At 44.0% G+C, this 23240-nt stretch overlaps 1 protein-coding gene across 9 annotated transcripts in view; it reads right to left on the reverse strand.

Annotated features, from left to right (window-relative positions):
* The window catches only part of LOC120456168 (disks large homolog 1), a 59303-nt gene that overhangs the window by 6465 nt on the left and 29598 nt on the right, over window positions 1–23240 (reverse strand). For 2 of the 9 annotated variants that reach the window (XM_039642824.1, XM_039642826.2), the window contains 5 exons: window positions 22714–22979; window positions 9334–9572; window positions 9154–9245; window positions 7070–8422; window positions 5037–5270 (listed from right to left, as the gene is read on the reverse strand). In XM_039642824.1, the coding sequence (XP_039498758.1) occupies window positions 5037–5270; window positions 7070–8422; window positions 9154–9245; window positions 9334–9572; window positions 22714–22979 (2184 nt within the window). Of the gene's footprint in view, window positions 1–248; window positions 1375–2446; window positions 2599–5036; window positions 5271–7069; window positions 8423–9153; window positions 9246–9333; window positions 9573–16318; window positions 16497–22713; window positions 22980–23240 lie in introns of those variants that run through there. The other 7 variants (XM_039642827.2, XM_039642830.1, XM_039642825.2 and 4 more) reach the window with 6 other exon arrangements.

The following is a 23240-nucleotide window of genomic DNA, read 5'->3' on the forward strand; positions in this document are numbered from 1 at the left end:
GTATATGCAAAGTTCGAGGTTTAGAAACGTAAATGTACTTAAGGTAAAACTTTCCCCAAGTTTATGTTACACTTTAGTTTTCCGACGAGTATAAGTTTAGGCAGCCTTAAATGTCACTTTGGTCACACCTCCCTTGAAGCTCTGGCCACACTTTTGTATTTATGAGTGCAGTTGTTTGAAAAGCATTTTAATGAGCAGTACAGTGTGCGCCTTTGTGTAGATATGTCGCAGGTAACCTATTGACTTGCCTGTTGTTGTCGCAAACGCGTCGAGGATCGCTGAATTTGAATGCCGCGACGCAGGGCGGAGGCGGTGCGCTGGGGCGTGGCAGTGGCTGTGGTAGTGGATGATACAGGTGAGCCGACGGGGGATTGGGGCGATAGAGATCCCGTGCCAACCAAGCCACCACCACCATAGCCAGCGTTTCCCATTCCAACTCCATTGCCATTCATATCACAATAGTCGCTGTTGTTATTATTGTTCATATGGTTCTCCTTCTCGTTCTGCTGCTGCTGTTGTTGCTGCTGCAGTTGTTGCTGCTGCAGTTGCAGCTGCTGCGCCGACAGCACAGCAAACTTGGTGGGCGTTGTTGCCGCCCCAACGACATTAGCAGCAGCAGCAACTGCAACAACTGCTGGCTGCCCGGCAGCAACATTGCCGTTGTTCTCCAGCGTTATGTGCAAAGTGGACACGACCATTTTCGAGCTGCACTTTCATCGATCTTTGTCTGGCAATCTCTCCTAGCGAAACCGAAAGCAAAACCGAAACGGTAACCAAAATGGAAACTGTCACCAGATGCTGCAGCAGATGCAGCAACTATGCAAATGGCCACGCCCACACCTGGGCAGTGCATAAATTTGCATGGGGAATTGTGAATTGTGTGTTCCAAATGAAATGCAACTTAATGCGCATTTCAACTGGAATTGCTGCTGTTACTGCTGCTGCTGCTGCTGCTGCTGCTGCTGCTGCTGCTTCTGCTGCTGCAGTGGATTAAAAGCCATAAAAAGCGAAAGTTGAGATGGTCGAAATAGTTCTGGCCCAGACACGCACTGCCAGCGCAGCAGCAAAAGCAGCAACAGCAACAGCTTTCCTTTCAGCTCGTGTAATTTACAACTATTAACGTTTACACATTTGTTTATTTGTTTATTTATGGGCTTTTTGTGATTGTTTCTGTTATTGTTAGTTTTTTCACTTTATTGTTGCTGCCGTCGCTCAGCATTCAGCATTCAGCATTCGGCATTCAACGTGCCTGAACTCTGGAATGAGCCGCACTGCTGCTGTTGACGCTGCATTTACGCTTGGCACATCAATAACAATAAGAAGCACTCGCACACACACACACACGCACACTCACACACCTTTAAGGTAACAGCAAAAAAAAATTAAAAACAAATAAGCAAAGAAAAAAGTAAAACAGTTCGCCGCAACTGTTTATCATTTATATTAAAATTTTTCAGCTGCCTGCTGTTGCCTTCGATCGTGAGTCAGAGCAAAGTCCAAAACGGGCAATCACTTGATGGGAGTATGACAAAGATATATGACTATATCTTATATGTACTATGCATATTCATAAGTGCAATTTACATTGCTGGCCCAAGAACGCATAAAGACTTTATATATAAATGTAATTTGCTGTTTAATTATAATATGCTTTCTTCCATAAACTTCATTTTATATTTGCCAAATGTAATAATGCTTTTGAGTCAGAGACGATCATGGTAACACTGTTCCCAAGACTCTGGGCACACTGCGTGTGAATGTCCTTTGAAGCGAATGTGTGTATTGTGATTCGGGTTGCGTATCTATCTGAATTGGTAACATTGCTGGCCCCGTTTTTATCCTGGGCACACTGGCACACGTTAAATCCTTTGCCTTGTTGGCCTGGCAGTTTGAAAGCTTCTTTATGCTCGTAACCAGTTCATGTTTGCGTTATGCAGCCAGCTTTTTTTCAATAAGGTATCTGCCACTTTTTTCGGGATATTTCATTTATTTCACATATTTTCAGTTTCTGTGTGTGTTTTTTTTTTTGTTTTCTCGGCTTTTTTGCGGTTACGCGAGCAACTTTCCGTTATGGTTGCAACTGCCACGCCTGTTTTAGCTGTTTTTTCCGTTGCCGCCTGCCCATAAAATGTTGTCGAATGTTGTTGGCTTGCCGTTTGAGGTACTTGCAAATGGTTGTTCGTGTGGCGGCTGGTACGTGCTTTTTGGTCCCAGAATTTTCGCCCAGCTATGGGCGGTTTTTGTGCGAGCCGCGCCTTATTTGCATGGCTCCCATTGCACACAGCACACACACGTGAACAAAAAAAAACACCAAACAAACAAACAAATTGATGCCACAAAAAAGAGAAGGCAGTTCCTTTAAAACCTCGGCACTTCTAAACAAAAGAATTCATTTCCACCTGGGGAAATGCATCCATTTACGTTGGAATTTTCATCGTAGACATACGTATGCATATGGCCTTATCTAATCGGTTATCGGTTCGTTGTCACGCACTTGGCCCGCACAAAAGTACAACAGCAAAAAAAAGAAATAGTTAAGATTGGTCGAAAAAAAATCAACAAAAAATTGCGGCCGATCGCAGAACGCGTAGAAAAACAACTAAAACGCCAACTGAAAATCATAACAAACCAGCGCCGCCAGAAGACGTCGACGTAGGCAGAAGCAGCAGCAGCAGCGGAGCAGAGGCGTCGGCAGCGCCAGTGGAACATACGGAAGGGGGGCAGCTCTACTCAGAAGAAATGAAAGGGGGAGCGAGCGGGAGAGAGAGCGAGTGGAGAACAGGTGAGCGAAGAGCTAGAGCCCAGGTAAAATATATACATATGTATGTGCTAAGCCGGCCTGGAGAGACAAATGCGCAAAAATGGAATGTTTAACTAATTTGCGAACATGCCCAGCCAGGGGCAGGGCTGAAGGGGGGTCTTAAAAAAAGGGGTGGGGGTGCGACTAGCTACCGCCAGTGGCAACCGACAGTAGCAACCCCCCTTCGGTCAGCAAACAAACAGAGCAGCAATGCAGCTCAAACAAGCAGGTTAAATTTAAACAATGTCGGACACTCTATTTATACAAGATTTACGATAGCGATAACGGGTGATAGCGATTATGAGTGGGTGTAGCGTTAATGAGATCCAATTACAAAGCGTCGATAATGCAGAACCATAATCACGACCCTGATTCAAAGATACGCTAAAATACCTGTGCGCCGCATTATCGAAAATATCGCTTGTAATCGCACAGTTATCGCCACCAATTCCTTGATAAGGATTATTTTGCTCACCAAGAAATTCCATATTCATAATGGTTTCCCAGCTATTACGATAATGAATTACGATAAAGGAATTTGCATTAGCTTTGGCCTAATCTTTTGAATTTCAATGGCTTTCGAAATCTCTCGTAAGCTCTTGATGTTTAGATTTTCACTTTTCTCTGTACGCACAAATGCATGAAGGTAGATTTTATGTGCGTTCCCATTATCCATTGCCCCCCCTTTGCTTCCCCCATTTGTGGCTTCGTTCTCCTAATGAGCTTACATCCATAATCACCACCCACCGCCCAATCGCCTCTCGCTTTTCACACTCAATAGTGTGTGCAGTTTTACAAGCACCCACCCACCCCGTCTAATGGCTGTCAAACTGTAGGGCACTAGTCGCTTTGCAGTTTTCAATTAATTACATTTAGCAAATGTGTTTTTTAGCCACCAACTCGTTCTCTCTCTTTCTCCTTCCGCCGTCTCTGTCGCTCTATTTATTTTTCTATCACTCTGTCTATGTCTGCAGGGGGCGTGGCTGAGGGCGGAACGTAACAATTCGATTAAAAGTTGCATAATTAATCATTGCATTAAACAACTTTTCACCATCCCCTTATCACTTACCCTCCTCTCTTGATGGCTTCCTATGAAACAACGCCTATGGCAAACATTTCCCCTCTCAACATCTCCCTTGGTGAATCATCAACATCCCGGTAACCCCTTTCTTAGTCCGCCCATGGAAAATCCCACCCACATGCCCTGCAGCCTTCCAAATGAATGCGAAATGTTTTACTTTTAAACGGCATTATAATTCCACTCCCCCCTCCCCCTCCACATATTACCCCCCCCTCTTTAACCAGCTTTTGAGCCCCCCCAACTCTTGCCACTTTCGAGTGCACAGACAGAAAAAGTTGTTGGGCAACTTTTTCACGCCCCCACACACACACACACAATATACCGTACTTTGAGCACGGTTACGCCCTTTTGCTCCCGACACCGCCCCCGTCCCCGCCCCCCTCATCAGGTTTATTGTCTTTCGGTGCGGTAAAGTTTTTAATAGTTTTACTAGTTAAATGCAATGGTCCGGTCGGGGCAATCAAAATCGTGAAAAATTTCACACTTTGTCTTTGTCTATGTGTGTGTGTTTGGTAATGTGATGTGATGTGATGTGTTTTGTTTGATGATCGCCATCGCCAGACGATGATTACAGTTTGGCAGTAAGTGGCGGTAAGTGACGGTCAATGGCCACAATGGCTGAGCGAAGAAGTTAACTGAACATTCAGCGATTATTGGGCCTAACAATGGAAAGAGCGAAAGAAAGAAAGAACGTGGCTCAAACCGGAAGCATTTGGCCCCCGACATTCATCAAAAAGCCTTTTTATTATGACGGAGGAAGTGGCTGGGTGACTGGCTGTTATGCATGCTAATGAGCTGCATTCGGGCCAAAGGGAAAATTCTAAACAATAGAACTATTACGGGGATTTACCAATTACCTCACTGTACACTGTTGGCATAACAACAATGAACTAGTGCAAATTCGGATTTGTGGGATTTAACAATGTTAAGCCTGGGCAGATTTAAGATTGAACTATTTAGTAGTGGTATTTAACAACATATTTGAATTATAATCCATATCAGTTTTCACCTTTCAGCACATATTCTTGAGCAGTAAGTGTATTCAAAGGATTTCAAACTTTAGCACCCACTTGCACAGTTTGAAGTTGCGATATTTTTTGTAGCCTAACCATTGGGCTGCGGAGATAAATGCGCAACAGTTTGAGAGTCACTCACCTGGTACTTCTTGATGCTGTCCAGCTGCTCCAACGTGGGCTCCACAATCTGGGCGATCTGCTGCTGCTGCTGCTGCAGCGGATGCGTTGCTGCGCCGCTGCTGCCGCTGCTCGCATTCCCCGGCGCCCTTCGATCCGGCAGCTGTGGTGCGGGTGAGCAGTTGACCAGCCGCCCGTCCTTCTCCACCCGCAGATGATCTCGTGGCGGTGGCACGGGCTTCGCATTCCCATTGAGCTGTGCGGAGAGGAGCGAAGTGGAGGGGGGACGAGCCCCGTTAGTATGTGTGCATGTATTTGCTTTCAAGTCGAGTGTGTGCCTATGTGTGTAAGTGTGTGTGTGTAAGTGTGCTTATGCAAGTGTGTGTGTGTGTGTGTATGGCTGATGGCTGTTGGTCATTAAAGTTGAATGAGTTTATTTGTTGCCAGTGATTTTCTGTGCATTTCCCAGCGAGATGAAAACGCGAAAAAGGTCCTTACATGAAGTGAAAAGTGTGTGCATGAAACCAAACCTTCCTTCACCTTCTGCCGGTGGCTTTCAAAATGGGGATCGTATTCCTGAATGGGTGATATATAGGTTGTAGTTCTTTCAGTGTTCTTAATAATGCATGTTTGTATCTTCTTGAAACCTTAATAAAAGAAATAGTAGGCATCCCCCTCACTGGCATTTTGTCTCATTTTTTTGGTGTCATTTACTAGCGAGAATTGAATACGGTACGTATTTAAATGCATTTCCTTTTTGAATTCCATTTTTGTTCAGCGCATTGTCGGTGGGAAAATAAAGAGTATGGAAAGCGAGGGAAAGGCGCACATTTAGCTTTTGTTCTGCAGCCATTGGAAAATTAATCGAGAGCAATTTCATATAAATGGCATTTATTTTTCATCGCCTGAAAAGAGCCCAGTGAGTGAGTGAAATGGGGGGCGGTGTGGGGGCAGAGTGGGGCAGAGGTTTTCAAAGAGCTAGCAGCGAGCTGCAAATGATGAAATAAGCGGAACAGCAGGGCGGCAGCACCACCGCCATCGCCACCGCCACCGCCACCACCCATCGAGTGGGTGGCTCAAGTGGGTGGTTGGCTGGCTGGGTGTGTGTGGCTCAATGTTGTTAGGATTATGCCCCGCTAACGAGGCCAACGCAGCGGCTCTGATGCCGTGAATTAGGCCAACCGGCTGAACAAGGTGACAAGCCGAGTGGTTTGGGTAGCTGGTTGCTTGGCTGACTGGTTGGATTCCAGGGGTAACGGGTCAACTGGGGCTCCTGGTCCGACCTGCACCGCCGGATACAAGGAAGGAAATCAATGCGTATGCGCTGGTGTACCCAAAGGGGTTAAGTGGGCCCGGCGTTAATTAGCCGAGTGGAGCGAAACGTTTGGGGTCGCTAAAATTATCGATTCACATTTTAAGGCTCACGAGGCTTATGTATGGGGCCATTCCATAATTTCCGGTTGTCTTAACCATTTAATGCCATATTCATGGAACCCATTCAACTGTCTTGTTTTTTCTCTTCTCTCTTTTTCAGTTTTAAATTGCTTTAACAGGGATTATCAATGATATTTCTATCAAGGTTTCATGCTTATGTTGTCGTTTTGGCATTTAAACGCATTTTTGTTCTGTTGGCTAAAAGTATGGATTATTGCAAATAATCCATCATAATCATGATATTCATGCCCATTTTGCTAATTAAATTGTGGCTATAATTTCGCGTTCACTTTGAGCATTTTGCGTTTTAGAATAAAGGTAATTAAATGGCTTTAAATAATATAGTTTGGCACTTCTTTAAAGCCCGTAATTAATAATATATTAGGGTACATTGAAAATGCTTTGTTTTCATTGCGTGGCGGAGATTACCATTTACCCCCGAACTTCATCAACTGCCAAAACACATCACTGAAACACACTAAAATGAAAGGATTCAGAATCAGATAGAGATTAGAGAAGAGCGAAACGAAGTGGCAGTGCGATAGAGACAGAGAGGAGTGAAGAGGAGTCTCCAGTGAAAAGCTGAGACAGATAGCGAGTACAAAATGCAATGTGGTATACCTCATCGACCACCCGCCTCGCATCGCCGTCAGCAACACCAGAAACCGCAGCAGCAGCAGCAGCAGCAACAGCAGTGGTTGCACATGCTAATGTTGTTGCAGATGTTGTTGCTGCTGCTGCTGCTGATGCTGTTGCTGTTGCAGTGACAGGCGAAGGCGACACGCCCATCGAGGAGAGCGTGGTGTGGGCGGTGGAGGCGCTGCCGTTCGACAACAGCGATCCGCGTGAGGAAAGGTGAGCTGGTGGCGGATATCTTGGCGTTGTCTTGACCATCTCGATAAAGCTGTCCGGCACATCCACGGGCAACTCGCGATGCTTGGCCATCGGTGGCAGCAACATTGTCACGGGTGAGGCAACCAAATGTTGCTGCTTCTGTTGGTGCTGCTGCTGCTGGCTCACCTCGTAACCGGGTGGCGCCAGGCTCAGGTCATCGGGCACCGTTGAGCTGCTGGTGCCGGTGGTGGAGGAGGATGATGATGATGATGATGTGGCACTGGCTATGTTGCTGCTGTGGCCGCTGCTGCTGCTGCTCGTGTGCATCGAGCTGTTGCTGCTGTTCAGCGAGTTGCTGTTACTGTTGCTCACGCCTGTTTTGCTAACCGTTGCTGTTTTGTTTGTCGAAGCAGCTGTATTGTTGCTTGTGCTGTTGCCATTGCTGTTGCCATTGCTGTTTGTGTTGCTCGTGTTGCTGCTGTTGCCGTTGCTCGTCGCCTGATGCTGCTGGTGCAGGTGACGATAGGCGATGCTGCCGAAGGAGTCCAGGGTATGTTTGCTCATCACCTCATCGAAGGCACTCGATGAGGGCGAGGCCGAGTCCTTGCGTCCCTGATACAGGCCATCCACAACGCAGAGGAAGTCATCCGTGATGCTGCTGTTGTTGCTGCTGCTGCTGCCGCCAACGGTGTTGCTGTTGCAGTTGCTGTTGCTGTTGCTGTTGCCATTCGGATCGCTGCTCAATGTTGCCTGCAACTTGTGGCTGGGCGTCTGTTGTTGTGCCACCTGTGTTGCCACTGCGGTTGTCACTTGATGTTGCTTCTGTTGCTCAAGTTGTTCGTGTTGTTCGTGTTGTTCCGATTGCAGGCAATTTTCATAGTTTTCGATTTGTTCCAATTTGTTTTGTTGTTTTTGATTGTACATATTTTGTGTTGCCACATCGAGTGCAATTGTTGTTGTTGTTTTTGATGGGTGTTGTTGTTGTTGTTCATGATGTGGTGGTGGTTGTTGTTGTTGTTGTAGTTGTTCATGTTGATGTGAAGAATGATATGCAACAATTAACATTTTGTCAGCATGATCATTGTTAGTCATAGCTGTGATTGTGGTGGTGTTGGTGTTGGTGGTGCTTTTCTTGTGTTTCTGTGTGCGTGTGGGTTAAGTGGTGGTGGTGCATGTGGTGTGGTGAAGAAAGAATGAATGCATGTGTGAATGATTTGAATGTGAATTGGAGTGGCTTTGGTTAGTTACATTTATTTTCATGTAGGTTGTTATTGTTGTTGAGTTCTACATACGTTGGTTGTTGTTTCAAAAATACGTTTTTTGGGTTCTTTTGGTAGTGGCTTTCAAGGTTTGTTGGTTGTTGTAGTACTTGTTAGTTGTGGAAAAAGGCGGGTTGGTTGTTAGTTGCTGGAATAGTTATTCACTTTCACTTTATTTGAATTCAGGGGGTTTCCATTGCTCCACTAAGCGATTGTTATGTGCATAAATGAACTGAACATTGTATTACTATTTCTGGAATATCTGAATATCTCAATTTCGATGGTTGCTGTTACTGGGGCTTATGGACTTAGCAGGATTCCAAACATATATACACATTAGCCTAAGTGAATGTGGCGAAATTTTGTTAGTAATTCTCGGCTATTGTAATTTCACAAACACGGCTGCCTCGATTTATGCAAAGTTATTGGCGGCCTACGTTTTCAACTGGTTTGGAATTTGTGTGGTTGGCTGGGTGTGTGTTGTGTAGTTGGTCTGTGGTGGTTGTATGGCAGACTGGATGGTTGGGTGGTTTGGTTGGTTTGGGTGGTTCTTGTACGGATTGCAGATTACGGATTGCATAGTGCGGACTACGGATGCCCGCTTATGCTTACCTGTGGTGGACGGGGTGGCGGATATCGGGGTGGCGTCTTGTTGCGTGCGATGAACGTGTCCGGACAATCGACGGCCATCTCACGGTGTGGACCTGCACAGAATGGCACAGAATGGAGAGCAGAGCGGAACTCGGGTTAGTTCAATGGTCAGTGGAAGCGTGGGAGATGTTGGACACTCACCGTTATCTTGGTTCACGGACAGCATGGTCAGCATTTCCTGGTCAATCTCCCTGATGTCGCCCGAGTGCGTGCGATAGTGTTGCTGCTGGAGCGGATGTTGCTGCTGCAGCTGCTGCTGCAGTTGCAACTGCTGCTGGTGATTCAGATGGTGCTGGCCGCTTATGTAGTCATCCGGCAGACATGGCTTCAAATCGTCGCCGTCCAGCACAACAATGCTCGATCCGGAGCGCCGGCGATTCCTGTCAATCGCGAATGGAACATAAAACGAAAAGAAGGGAGGGAATATATGCGGTCAGTTGAGATCCGGATACAAATCAATTGAACCGGTGCCAAAAGGGCCTCCTGGTGAAATCAAAGCCAGATTAAAATGGTTTTTCAATAGCTTCAATAATTGGCTTCTTAGTCTTTATATTAAATAATATTTCAAATCACTAGATAGTTCCCTTGAAATCCAAGGATATGTTTCGAAGTTGAGCTGTTTGTTTAGAAGGATTTAAAATAAGCCAGTTTCTGGTGAAATATTAAAGTCCCTGCTGCTTGCTGGCTGCACTATGTCAATGCAAATTGGCAGCTCCTGTCGATGGCAGCCAACGTCCTGCCTTTTCATTTTGCCCCAGGTGGCGTACACAGTTTGGCAGCCACTGGCCGGGTGTCGGGTGGGCGGACAGCCTCTTTTATTATTTCAAAAAGTTATCCGCACAAAGAGACTTTTTTTTTTTTGGGAAAAGGGGGAAAGAGGTTTAGGTAACAGTATAGGTGGCGTATAAGTATAGGGTAACTTAAAAATGGTACGCTGCCCGAAAACTTTGTTATAACTTTGCACTTTTGCGTGGCTCTTTCATTATGCAAGGTGGGCAGGGGAAGTGACTGGTTTGAAGGCAATTTGTGCCTTAATTTGTTCGGCTTTCGGATTATGAGCTTTGTGTGAACCGGTGGAGGAGCAGTGGATGGAATAGGGATGTGCAGATTGAGGTGGCTGTGGATGTGGGCCAAGTCGGCTGGCTAATTGCAAAAAGCTCAAAGTGGATTTAATGCCGGACCAGCCTAGAAGTATGCACTGCCATTCAGCTCCCAATTCCCAACCCAAACTTAAACCCAAACCCAAACCCAAACCCAATCCCTGCCCAGCTCCCAATCGCTTTATCGTCCTTCTCCAGGCGCTGATGCGACAAAAGCAATTTCAGCCGCAGCCTGGCAACGACATTGGAGTGCAGTCTTAACCCCATCTTTATCACCAGCACCATAACCATCGTCGGTTCCAGCTCCAACACCTGCTCCATCTGGATTCTCCCTCCTGGAATCCCTTTGGGCAATGATGAACGTCAGTGGCAGTAGCTCTTTCATTACCCACTACAGATTCGCACCCGGAAAAATACATCACTTTGGGGATTATTCAGATCAGAGAGGACATTTTAATGCATTTGATGGCCTACGTACATACTCGTATAGCGCAAAGTATAATGGCTTAGGCATGTACTAAATACAAGGATTTTGTTATAAATGAATTTTTTTTTTTAACAATAACGAATAGCTTTTTCTGCTAGCGTATGAATGAAGCTAACGAATGAAGCTTATCAAGCATTTTATGAATATGTGCTAGGCAATGGAAATTCTAAAAGAAAACCAGTTCCACTTTTAGCACTTCCTATTCATTTTCCAGCGGAATTCAGTTCACACAATGGCTGTGCAGAGCATTAAAAACCGATTTCTGGAGAATGCAACGACGTTGGCCAAGATGGCTCTCCCTTACGGCCAAGAACAGGGAGATGGGTTGCGATGGCGATGGCGATGGCGATGGCAATGGCGATGGCGATGGCGCTGAGTGAAGAGAATGTGAATCCAACACGAGGCAACGGGCGAGACAATTCAATTTGCGTAACAGCAGAGGACCAGTAATGGCAGGAGGAGAATCAGCCGGAGGTGGGGATTGGGCTGGAGGCTCCAAATGGGAAGACTGCGAGATTGGAGGCAACTCGACGGCCAGTGCAAATGAGTCAAACAGACGAGAAGAAAGGACCGACCAATGGAGGGCGGTGTGTGGGGTGCGGAAGAGAGTTGCGCACCATAAACGAATTAAAATGCCTTTGCCTCTGACATCAAGTAGCGACCAAGGCCACTCGTCTAGTTGCAGCAGCCACATTGCAACAGCAGCAGCAGCAGCAGCAGCAGCAGCAACAGCTGGTCAGCTGGTCATCTGGTCAGCCCATTCCTATTTTTATCCGCCTCATCAATCTGTCGACCTCTGAGGAGCTTTTATGTGAAGTTTCCTCCCTTCGGCAGATGTTCGATTAGGGACGCACAAATTGGAGACAGCAGAGTTTCTTCTACTTTTCTAGCTTTAAACACCAATCAGAGCGCAAGGCAACTTGAAATTACACTAAACACTTCACTTAGCAAAACTGGCGATACTCGCAGGTCAATTACTATCTTAATAAAGTCATCGGATGCTGATTATAAAATTCTCAAAACGATTAAAGCTCTTCGATTTGATTCAATTGTGTCATGTGTACACGCACATCAATGCTGTTGACCAACCGAATTAGTGAGATGGGAGGAAGTACGAGTGGCATATCAATCGGCTTGGTGGCTGTCATATCCCTATTTTGCCAGCAATTAGCAGTGACCATAGCCGGCAGCTATCTGTCATGCATCCGATTGTCACCCCGACATGCTCCATCTAATGACCACATCGGTGCTCCCACTCGCACTCGCACCCGTACGCCGAATCCTCAATCTTCAATCCCATTGCCATTCCAAACGCCCCATTTGTATCTGTATCGCTATCGGTATTCGCATCTCTATCTGTATCTGTGTCATAACAAGCAGCGCACTGCGAGATGCCCACAAATAACCCCCATTTCCCCACTTCACCATTTCCCCACTTCACCATTTCTCCACTTCAGGACACAACACCCCCTTGGATGGGATCATCAATAACCCGGAGGGGCGACAGTGGGTGGTGGTCACTGAAAGGCACCGAGGGGGCTGTCAAACTGGGCAATGCAATTCATACATCGATGACAAGGCAATGGCATTTTGCATTACGGCTTTGTCTTTTCGTCAATCGCAGAAATATTTTAAAACATTCCCCTGACAACAACTAAATCATCTATCAATATTCTCCAATGTTCCCCACAGTTACTTAAATACAACATAAAAGTTAAAGATATTACTAAAAATACAAGATAAAAGCTAAAGATATTTATGTAGCTTCAAGATAAAAGTCATATGTTTCATTTTGTAGAGTAGAGTTTATAATTAGCATCTCGCAACTACCAGCGTAATTGAAAGATTCCTGCACTTTTTTGCACAGTGCACATTGCCGCAGGTTAAGGATGGCAATTAGCCATGCTGGAGGGCGGTCGGAAAAGGGGGCGTGGCAGCGGGACAGCGATGAAAGGAGACAGATAAACGCAAACAACACATGGGGGAAACCATTAAATGTATTTTGCATTTCCAGCTGCCCATCGGTGTGTGCATATCTGCAACGCTGTGTGCGTGTGCCACTGCGAGTGTGTGTGTGTCTGTGTGTGTGTGTGTCTGTGTGTGTGTGTGTAGTGATGTGAGTATGGGCAACTGACCAGAAGAGCAACACACATTGTTGTTGTTGCTGCTGCTGCAGCACGACAGCAGCATGCGACATGTTAATTGTTTACGGCCAGCAAGCGAGCACGAGACAAAAGTGCGGGGGGTTAGGGGTTAATAAACAATTGCGGACAATGGAATAGCATTCAGTAAGCTGGAGGAATATTCATTAAATGTGTATCTTAAAGTAGCTTCAATTTCTTATAAAATGTTTAAAGCACTATCGCTGTATTTGATCTACACAAATAGTCACAAAACATTATTGAATTGTTACATATAACCCATATGACATATTTATATTTTTTTTTAGTAAATTACTCTGCACTTTGTTATCTACGCTTTAGTTATAATGCTATTACTCTAACCGCTCTGGCATTCCACACACTATATATCAAACGAATGACAACAGGTGGACGGAGGGATATCCCCTACAGACCGGTATAGCCAGCGATTTTGGGAGGGTTCATGCTTGAGGGCTTGTGGCAACAAGTGGCTGGAACAGGTGCAGTCCGAGAATTGGTGCACCCTGCACCGTGCACCGGTGATTGGGGATCGGGAAGCGGGTATCGTGAATCCGGAGCTGGGAATCGCTGAAGGGGCGGGACCGGAAGAAGCTTATTTGCAGCGGAAGTGGCAGCCATGAGTCACCCGCTTGCATCGCATTCCAGACCACAATCCCCCGTACACCATTTACCATCTACCATTCAACATTCAACATTTACAATTGCCCCTCAGGTAGAAGCTCCTCAATTTGACCAGAATTTGTGGGTGTGACCCTGGCCAGACACCGAACTCAGCTCAATTTGATTCAGAACTCAGAACTTCGAACTGAGAACTGAAAACTCTGGGCTCAAAACTGGAAATGAAACTCAAACTGAGAGGAGATCGTAATGGATTGCGGTTGTGTTTGGTTGTGGCTCCAGGAAAAGTGTTGGGTAAGCAGAAGCGGTGATGGAAACTTCGGCGGACAGGGGGCTTTCCTTACAAGCGGGAAGGTATACATATATATATATGTATATATATATATCTGAAGCTGAAGCCGGCATTCCATTTGAATTATTCATTGCCAAGGCAGCCACATGGGATTGAAAGTGGAAATGGAAGTGGCGATAGCAATTGGAGCTGGTTTAATTGCCGGGCAAACCAAGAGCTGTAGTAATGCCATAACCGATAGTTAAAGCACGCAGAAAAAATGTCCCTATATTAGCGCATTTTAAATAAATAATCTAAAACCAAGCTACATATCCATTGTTAACTAAATGCATAGCAAGTTTTGTATACTGTTGCATTTGCATTAAAAAAACGAATATTTTGTATTAACTTGTTGTATAGACGTTTCTCTCAGTGCTAACTCAACTCATGGGAAATTTTGCAATCGCAATCGCATCATCGATGCCGCTCAATTGCACACTCGATTCGCCACTCCAATTTTCTCCCCTCCTTCAAAAAAAAGTTTTCCTGGAAATGCCAGTGTAAAAATTCATAAGCAAATAGTGGTCAGGTTGGGAAATTTCTTAAGAATTAATTAAAACCCAAACACAAACACAAAGGCAGTCAAGGTGAAAAGCTCTTTTCGCCCCCAAAAATGAATGCAATATATTTATAGGTAAGATGCTACATATATATATATATATATATACCCCTATAGACAGCCAGGCCAAAAGCTGAAAATTCGTTTTCAATTTGCCGAGAGGTGTGGCTAATGTGGGCGTTCAATTAAAGTTCAGTCGAACTCATTTTGCCATTTGGCAAATTGAAATAAAACTTAATTGATTGTGGGCTGCACTTGTGCATTGAAATCCCTACCATTCCTAACTATTCCGCCATTCGTCCTCGTGCCTTCCTCATCGTCCTCGTTGCCCCCAGGGGCTTCCCCTCGAGAAGCCAAGGAAATTCCAAGTGGCGAAAGAGGTGAGAGAGTCCTGATTGCGTGCACTTGACGGGGAAAGGGGGTGTGAGAGGTGTGAGAGGTGAGAGTCCTGATTGCACACAGGTGACTCGATGGTGGGGGGTGGTGGGGCTTATGCATTTGGTGGGTGGGCTTTATATTCAGGCTGGATTTTAGTTTGACGTCATTCGGCATGGTTCTGCTTCTTCGCCAAGCTACAGATTAAGTCGAATCATTTTCCAACATTTAGTTTGCTTTGCAAACACGCAAATAATTGGGATACCATTTAAGCTCGTCATTTCCTAAGATCGTAATCCCAAAAAATGTAAATAACTTTCTAGAGTCCAACATAATTTGGAGTAGTAGTTAAGAAACTATGAAATATCCGGGCCAAATTAACATTTCCTTTCTACAAGTATTTTGCTCAATTTAATTTGTTTCCTGTGCGCCCTGGCCTCATTATCCATAGCCATCCAATCCATGTTCATTCTCAATTTCCAGCTCATCTCTTCGCCCGTCTCTTCGCTTGCAATTTACCTGGTAAATTATTGCTCAAATTATTGTTCTACCAACTTTGCGCATTTGCGTTGTGGTTTCTGGTCAACATTCTGTTCCATTCTATTCCTGCCCATTCCAATCCGAAAACCACCTTCGGCATGCCAAGACTTGCCACGTCCTCCTCCTCCCTCCTTGAAGAGTTTTCCCTGGACATGGTGCAAACTGGGTGGCAAATGGGTGGAAAATGGATGGCAAATGGATGGCAGGTGGGGGTAAATGTGGGAATGGGAGGGGGGAGGCTTGTGGGCTGCCTCAACTTCTGAATCCCTTCACCAGTTTATCCGTAGACGAGGTGAGAAACTATTTGCCGCGGAGATCCGTCCAGAAAATTGCTTTTACCCGCACAAACGAAAGCGAATTATGTAATTATGGCATTATAATATCCGAACTATCGAAATGCGGTCTTTAAGCGGGGTGAATTATGTATGACTGCACTTCAGGTTGCGGTGGCGACGTAGATCACGAAATATTTGGTTTCGCCCCTCGTGTTTTGCATACTAAATGTATCTATCAGATACAGCTCAACAGGTCGTGCATATAGATAATTATATCTATAGATAAAACGCGCCCTCCAGTTAGTGGATCATTTGGGATATGATATGATATGATATGATATGATATAAACAATAACGATTCTGAAATATAACAATGTGTACTTTTTATAATACTTTACGATTTGTACGATTCTGTTAAATGAAACTGAGATCTGAAATTTCGGTATTCTCAGGAAAGCGTTTTAATAAAGTTTTCCGTGAATGTGTCTATTGTATTGCTCCCAGCTTTGAACAATGGGCAGTTATAATGGAAGTGTTGATTGTCAAGAACAACAAAAACGACGGATGTCAGTTTAAATACCTGAATGTGTGCGAGGAAAGGGTTTATTTTGGAGGAGACGCGGTTCGAGGGGTTTTCCCCCATCTTCTCACAATGGGGAAAACAAAGAAAAACACTCACCATTGCTTTAGGATGCGCATATCTGTAATCCGTTCGATCTCTGCCTCCCTTTCTCTCTTTTTCTCTGCGTCTCTCCCTCTATTTGTCTGACTTTCTATTACAACTCTTTTTTTTTCGTTTCTAAATTTTGTGTTTTTTTTTTGTTGATTTATCCTTTTGGTTTACACATTATTGCTGCCTTCACACGCACGAAACACAAAACAAAATTTGTATTTAATTAAAGGGGAAATTTAAAAATAAAACATGAATTGGTGGTGCGCTTGCGCCATGGCAACAAGCAAAAGTGCCACAAAAAAAAACATGAATTCACAGCAGATATTGGTTAAAGAAAAACACTCATTTTTTAAATAAATCATTTAAATAAATCTTCTAGGATTCAATTTTTATCGCAAAAAAAGATTTTTAGTGATGCATCAGTGGATTTTAACAATTTAAACCGATATCTACTGAATTCCTCTTACTACTCGACTATGTCTGCTTCTATCGTTTCGTTTAACACTTTCGAAAGGTGTCTGCCACTTGCAACAACAACACTACAACTGACCACCAAGTTGCATGTTGCATGTCCAAAACTCACACACGCATGCACAAATAGTTATTGCCACTTTTCTTTCACTTTGCAGGCAGAAAAATAAAGGTAAAAAAAAAGGTATGCTACGTAAACGGTCTGGCAACATTGGCTAACCGTTTGTTTTGTTGAAGCTGCTGCTGCTTCTTCTTCTTCCACTTCTGAACGCTTTTAATTGCAATTTAATGAGTTAGAACCACTGTACGTTGCGTTCGGTTGTTGTTGCTATTGCAAATCGATCGTGCAGCTTAGCTAACGGCAAATTGCAGTTGCACGTTCTCGCATCGTATTTAAAACATTGTCGCCGCACTCTGCGTATTTGTTGTTGTATTTTGTTGTGTGTGTCGTTATTGTTGTTTTTGTTGCACTCTCGGTGTGGCACACACGCGTTTTTACCTCGCGGTACGAACATAGAATGAAAAAACCTGAAAGCCGAGCTGAAAATAAAGCAGAAAATAGCTGGCAGCGCTGCTTGAAAAAAATCGAGAGAGCGAGAGACAGGGAGAAAGAGAGCGGCAGAGAGCGTAACTCTGTGTGCATTCGTGTGGGAGAGCGAGAGCCTACCTGTCGTCCCGTTTTTTCATTTTCAAGCAGCGCAAGTGCAGCGCGCTCAATCGCCCCAGGATATATGTGTGTGTGTATGTGCGATTGTGTGCTCAACTGTTTTGCCAGTGTATGTGTGTGTGCTTAGCTGAGAGGGCAGCAAACAATAGCAAAAATATTCAAGTGTGCAAACAGGCGAAGGAGGCACGCAGGAATAGAAATAGCACATACGAAGAGCCGCAAATTAGGGCAATTGCGAATACGGATACCCTACGTGCAGATAATAAGGATCACTTCGAACATTGATATCGAATATTTAAATCATTGTTTTTGTGAAATTACTTATATACCATTAACAGCTTTATTTGTGAAATGCTTTCCTTAAAATAGATATTTTATGTATTTGTATTAATTTGGATTTCTTTTCTCTGTATGTATATAGCAAGATAAAACATCTGAAACATTTTAAAGTGCGAATAAATGCGTAAACTGAAACGGAAAACCCGTGAATTCCATTCTGCAAACCGAATGTTCATGGAATAAAGGGATTGTTGGGAAAAGATCATTTAGGCGGCACTCCCTCGCAAAGTTCGTTAAGCACTTTTGCTTCCTCTTTTCGTTCCTTGTAAGTGAACCCTCCTGCTGTAGAGCAGGTACAAAAGGTACAAAAATAACTCGTACTCTTACTCTTCGGCACACACACACACATTGTGCCGCATAAAAGAACAAAAGTTTTACAGGTGTGTGTGCTTGTGTGGGTACGTGACTCAACGCAGAGTTATGTGTATGTTTGTCGGTTCTCTCATTTTCTCAGAAGATTCAAGAGCCTTGCCCCAAGATTCAGATAGAAATCGAAGCTGGGGCCTCAGGTGAGAATTTATCACTCCCAAAAGTGAATCAGGGATCTCCAAGAGAACGGCGAAGAGAGAGAGAGAAACACTTCAAAGAGCGAGAGTGGATAACAAATTTCGGGGGAGTATACAGGTAGAAAACTATCCACTATTTACCAAAATAATAATAACATCAGAACTCATCAACCCCCTATCTGATTATTTTCCCGCTTTAATTTTCAAAGTTTTTGAGTCAGCGAAACTTGGTACATGTATGATTTAGAAATGTCTTATTTTAAAAGTTAAGTTCTGTTGACTTAGACAACTTTTGGTTTATTCATGTATATGATGTCATTTAATTGCTTTGAACAATTGCGAACAAATTTGCTGTCAATCTTTTGCAGTCATTGTCGATTGCTGACCACATTGATTACCACAGATACGGTCAACTTAATTTCCTTTTGCCGTTAAGCGATAAATACTTAATTTCCGTTTGAGAGGCACTTGCAACTTGCTACTGGGTCAGCAATTAAATGTGACTGGGTCAACTAAGACTGCACGGGAAAAAGTCATCTTAATTGACATCCGATACTCAGATCAGGTTTATCTAAACATTAAATATAACGCAGCATACTTTCCTACGCACGTTTGTGTGATTTTAGACATCAAGATAAAATTTTAATTGTATTGTGGAATTTTTACTATCAAATATACTTTTGCCACCTGTTGGAGCTCAAGTAATATTTAAATATTAAATAAAATATTTCTAACGAGGTAATACTTTGTGGGATACAATTTCGAGTGAGGGGCATGGCCAACCTTTTGGATAGTATCTTAGTCCCCCCTTTTGGCTTAAGTTTCGTTTGTTTTCGTTGCTCTTTCGCTGCCTGGCGATCCCACGAAAAGGCGCAGACTAATTACGGACGAAGAGAGGGAGGAGAGGAGGGGCAGGAGGCTGAAGAGCGAATGGATGGAGAGGGAAGGGCCAACAGGTAAACAGGTAAGATATAGAAGAGATTCACAAGCACACTAACACTAGCGCACACGCACACGCACACACCTACGAACACTCGGCGAACAAAAGCAAAACAAAAACAAGAGGCAAACAAAACGTTGATTGCTTGGCTTACCTGCGAAAGAGAGGGAGAGAGAGAGAGTGAGAGAAAATGAAAGGGTGGGGGAAGAAGAGAAGCTCCAAAGATACAAATACAAAGATACAGCGCCAAGCATCCTCCAAAGTTACAAAGATACAATCGACACACTTGAGTTGAAGTATGAGTGCATGTGTGTGTGCCTGGGCATTCACATTTATATATGCACGTACATATATACAGGTATATGTACATACATATATCCAACCCAGATGCTCAGAGTTATTATAACGGATTTATCTCAAGTTACAAGCTTGTGTGTTTGTGTGACACACATGGCAACACAAATATGATTTTATTATTTTTTTTATGGTATATTTTTCGAACTTTTTCATGCGCTTTGCCTTTTAGTTTTGTTGCTTTACAAATAACTCGCAACTCCTTGGGGCCATCGCTTCTTGTTCTTCTTAGCCTACAGTGGAGTCACGGTAAACGAACTTCAAGCTCAAGGACTTGAAATTTATCATTTCCAATATTAGAAAATGTTCAGTTTAGTGAGTAAGACCCTGCAATTAAAACTATCTGGAACTTTGAATTAGTTACGAATCCAGGTCTGAAGAATGACAATTAGAAAAACTCGACTGTATTTCTAGGGTATTTTGTTGTTCATGCTGCAGGAAGGCCATCATTTTTGTTGTTGCCAAGGCTGCCTCATAACGACAGGAAATTAATGATTTAATTACATTTTTGGCTAGCCAGCTGAGCAAAGGAAGGTGCCCAAAGATAGAGACAGAGACAGAGATTAGTTAATGGCGGCACCTTTAATTGATTTTCCGTAGCTCCCATGGGAAAGTGACCAGCTTGATACATAGTGGTAGCTGCCCTCCCGCCTTACCCACTAATTTCCAAAGCCAAGTCCTACCTCAACGAAGCCAACGATGAAAAGGCACAGCACAGCACAGTACAGCATAGCAAACTCGAAAAGAACAACGTGCGGACAACAGTAGAAAAAATGCTGCGCATGCGCGTGCCGAGAATTTTTTAAAAACCAGACCCGATTCCGCGATCGCAAGTCTGAAGTCTGATGTCTAAGGTCTGAGGCCCGAGTTCTGAGTTCTGTGGTCCCCAAGTCCAAACGTGGAGTCGCAGATCCAAAACATGGCTTGCATACCAAAGGAGAATCGGGCGGAATTCTCTAGTTGTCTGCACTGTTCGTCTTTTCCAGTTTTAGCAGCACTGCTCTTTAATTATATGGGCTAAGTTATGTTAGGCTAGCCTAAAATTAAGTTTGGACATTTGATTTAATTAGGCTCTTATTTGTAGCCCTACATTTGAAAGCTTAATGCTAATGCTACGGTAACTTAAAAAATCAAGGCCCAAAAACTGAAAGCGAATCTAAATCAATTTCAGAAAAATCCCAGCGCAACTTGACTTTCCCATCTGACCGAACAAAAAAGTCGAGAAAGAGAAATGTCATCGAGCATTGATTGTTGTCAGCCGATGTCCATGTCGATGTCGAGATGAGTGGATATAGCCAGAGGCCATGGATCAGATTTGAGGGGGGATCTGGGGAAAGGGGGGTACGTAACGTACATAGTTCGTACGTACGTACGTACGTACATCAGAGTGACAGTTTGGCAGGCAGCACAAATGCACAGCACACAACTACAACGACAAACTACAACTCGTAGATAATGCACATCAAGTGCAATGTGCAATGCGTCGTCGTATCAAGTGTCGTCAGCAGGGGCGCGTAAAAAGGGGGCGTAAATATAAACTTCAAGTCTTAACAATGATTGTAAATTAACAATAACAAATTAACAATTGTTAAAGAACACAAATCCAATTTCTATTGGTGACCACAGAAATAGCTAATCAATTTTGCATACTTCGGATAAATGGCAGCATAACAACCCCCTTTATGCACGCCACTGCCCATCATCATCGTGGTCATCAGCAACGTCTGTGTGCTGTCACTGTCTGCAACTGATTAGTCAGCAGGTTTTCAATTGTGGACGTTGGAAGAGGACACCGAGGCCATAGAACGAGTCAGCTGGCAGGAGGGTCATCGTGAAGTGACCACAAACTGACCTGCAAAACGGGAAAACAGAAAAACGGGAAAACGGCGACCCCATCGGCCTAATTGCTATGCGCCATATCAATGGCCACCAAACTGTGCAATTGCCGCCAAACTGCTGATGCTTTTATCAGTCAGAAGCGGAAAAATCGATTAAAAATGTATAAATATTCATTGCCGGGCGAGGAAAATAACTCGTTAATTAATAATGAGCATAAAATGAATGCGCACGTGCTTAAATTGAACGTCGTGGGGTGGCGAGGGGGTGTGAAAAAGGAGAAAAGGATGCTGGGTTGACTTACGCGGGGAAACGTACAGTGCAGGCCAGACATACAAATCCCCCAATAAAAAAGGAAAAGAGTTCTATCTATATATTTCGTTGTAAGTTCAGACTTCAAACAAAGTGAAATTTGTATGTTATACGATTATGATTACAGCTTTTGAACTCAGATCATAACCTGAACAGATAATATTTATATTGAATACCCAACCCATCAGAAGGGTGCTAATCACTTTTCCGCTGCTGTCTGCGAATAGTTTGTCGCTGAAGGCGAAATCACAACAGGTTCGTTTGGCAAGGACGAACGAGAGGGGTTGAGTGATGCCAAAGCGAGAGGGACAGAGTGCGAGCACTGGGAAAAATGTGTGAAAAATGTCAGCGATGGCCAAAGGCGGAGCTCCGAACAAGGATGCGGATACGGATGCGAATGCGGATGCGAATGCGGATGCGAATGGGAATAAGGATGCAGGACGGAGCTGCTGCGATCCAGCCAGGTGGAAAACCCAGCGAGCAGAGCGAGTAAATAAATAAGCAGTCATAAAAACTCAGCTCGTGCAGTGTGTCAGTGCATTTGGGTGTATTCAGTGGGTGTATGTGTGTGTGGGCCCACATGTTGGGTATTTCCGCAGCGCGAAAAATTCCATTCAAGCCGGAGGGCCATCGCTTCGGCCCAGTAGCTACCATAGTTGGCAAAAGGGCGGCGAGGAGCGGTAATAAATGCTTCATAAAATGCAAACACAGACGCACAAACACGCTCGCAGTGTTGGTCAAATAAATCAGCGGACAAACAAAACGAAAAACAAGACAGTTTGACAAGCACTGCTACGCGACAGCGCCTGTAGGTTAGGCTACATTATTTGCCATCCCTTGTGATCATTTAGCAAGGACACAGTGACTCAGACACTTCCCAGATCTTAAGTATTTGCTCCTTACAGACATTATTACTTGGGATTTTTACATAATTTAGATGGTTAATAAAATGGGAAATATAATAGTATGAACTCACCCTCTGGGATCCTGCCGCAAACTCTGATCGCCCAGTAAAAGTTCAGTTCTTCCAATTGATATGCTACTTGTGGGACTGTTCTGTTGCTGCTGCTGCTGTTGCAGTTGCAACTGCTGCTGTTGCTGTTGTTGCTGCAACTCGTAGGCGGCACTCAGCAACTGATGATGCTGCTGTGTTCTGTTGCTGCTGCTGGCGATCGCTGCTGATGCACTCGTGCTGTATGAGTGCACATCACTGGCTTGATGGACTATGACGTCTTCTAGTAACTGTGGAGTAGGCAAACGAATATCAATTAGTATATGAATATCAAGTGGATGATTTATTCACATATCCAAAGAAATATAAAACTCAAGTGCAGGTTTAAAATAAAATCCAGTTCGGATAATAAATTGAATTATTATACCAATTAAATAAATTCTTGAACAACTTCCAAAATCAATTCGTAATTCACTTGCATGCAAGAAGGAAATTCAACAGAAGCTAGAACCAAATAAATTCCTCAATAAAATGTAATTTAAATCAATCAA

Source organism: Drosophila santomea, chromosome X, assembly GCF_016746245.2.
Source record: "Drosophila santomea strain STO CAGO 1482 chromosome X, Prin_Dsan_1.1, whole genome shotgun sequence".
In the NCBI taxonomy this organism is placed as follows: Eukaryota; Metazoa; Arthropoda; class Insecta; order Diptera; family Drosophilidae; genus Drosophila; species Drosophila santomea.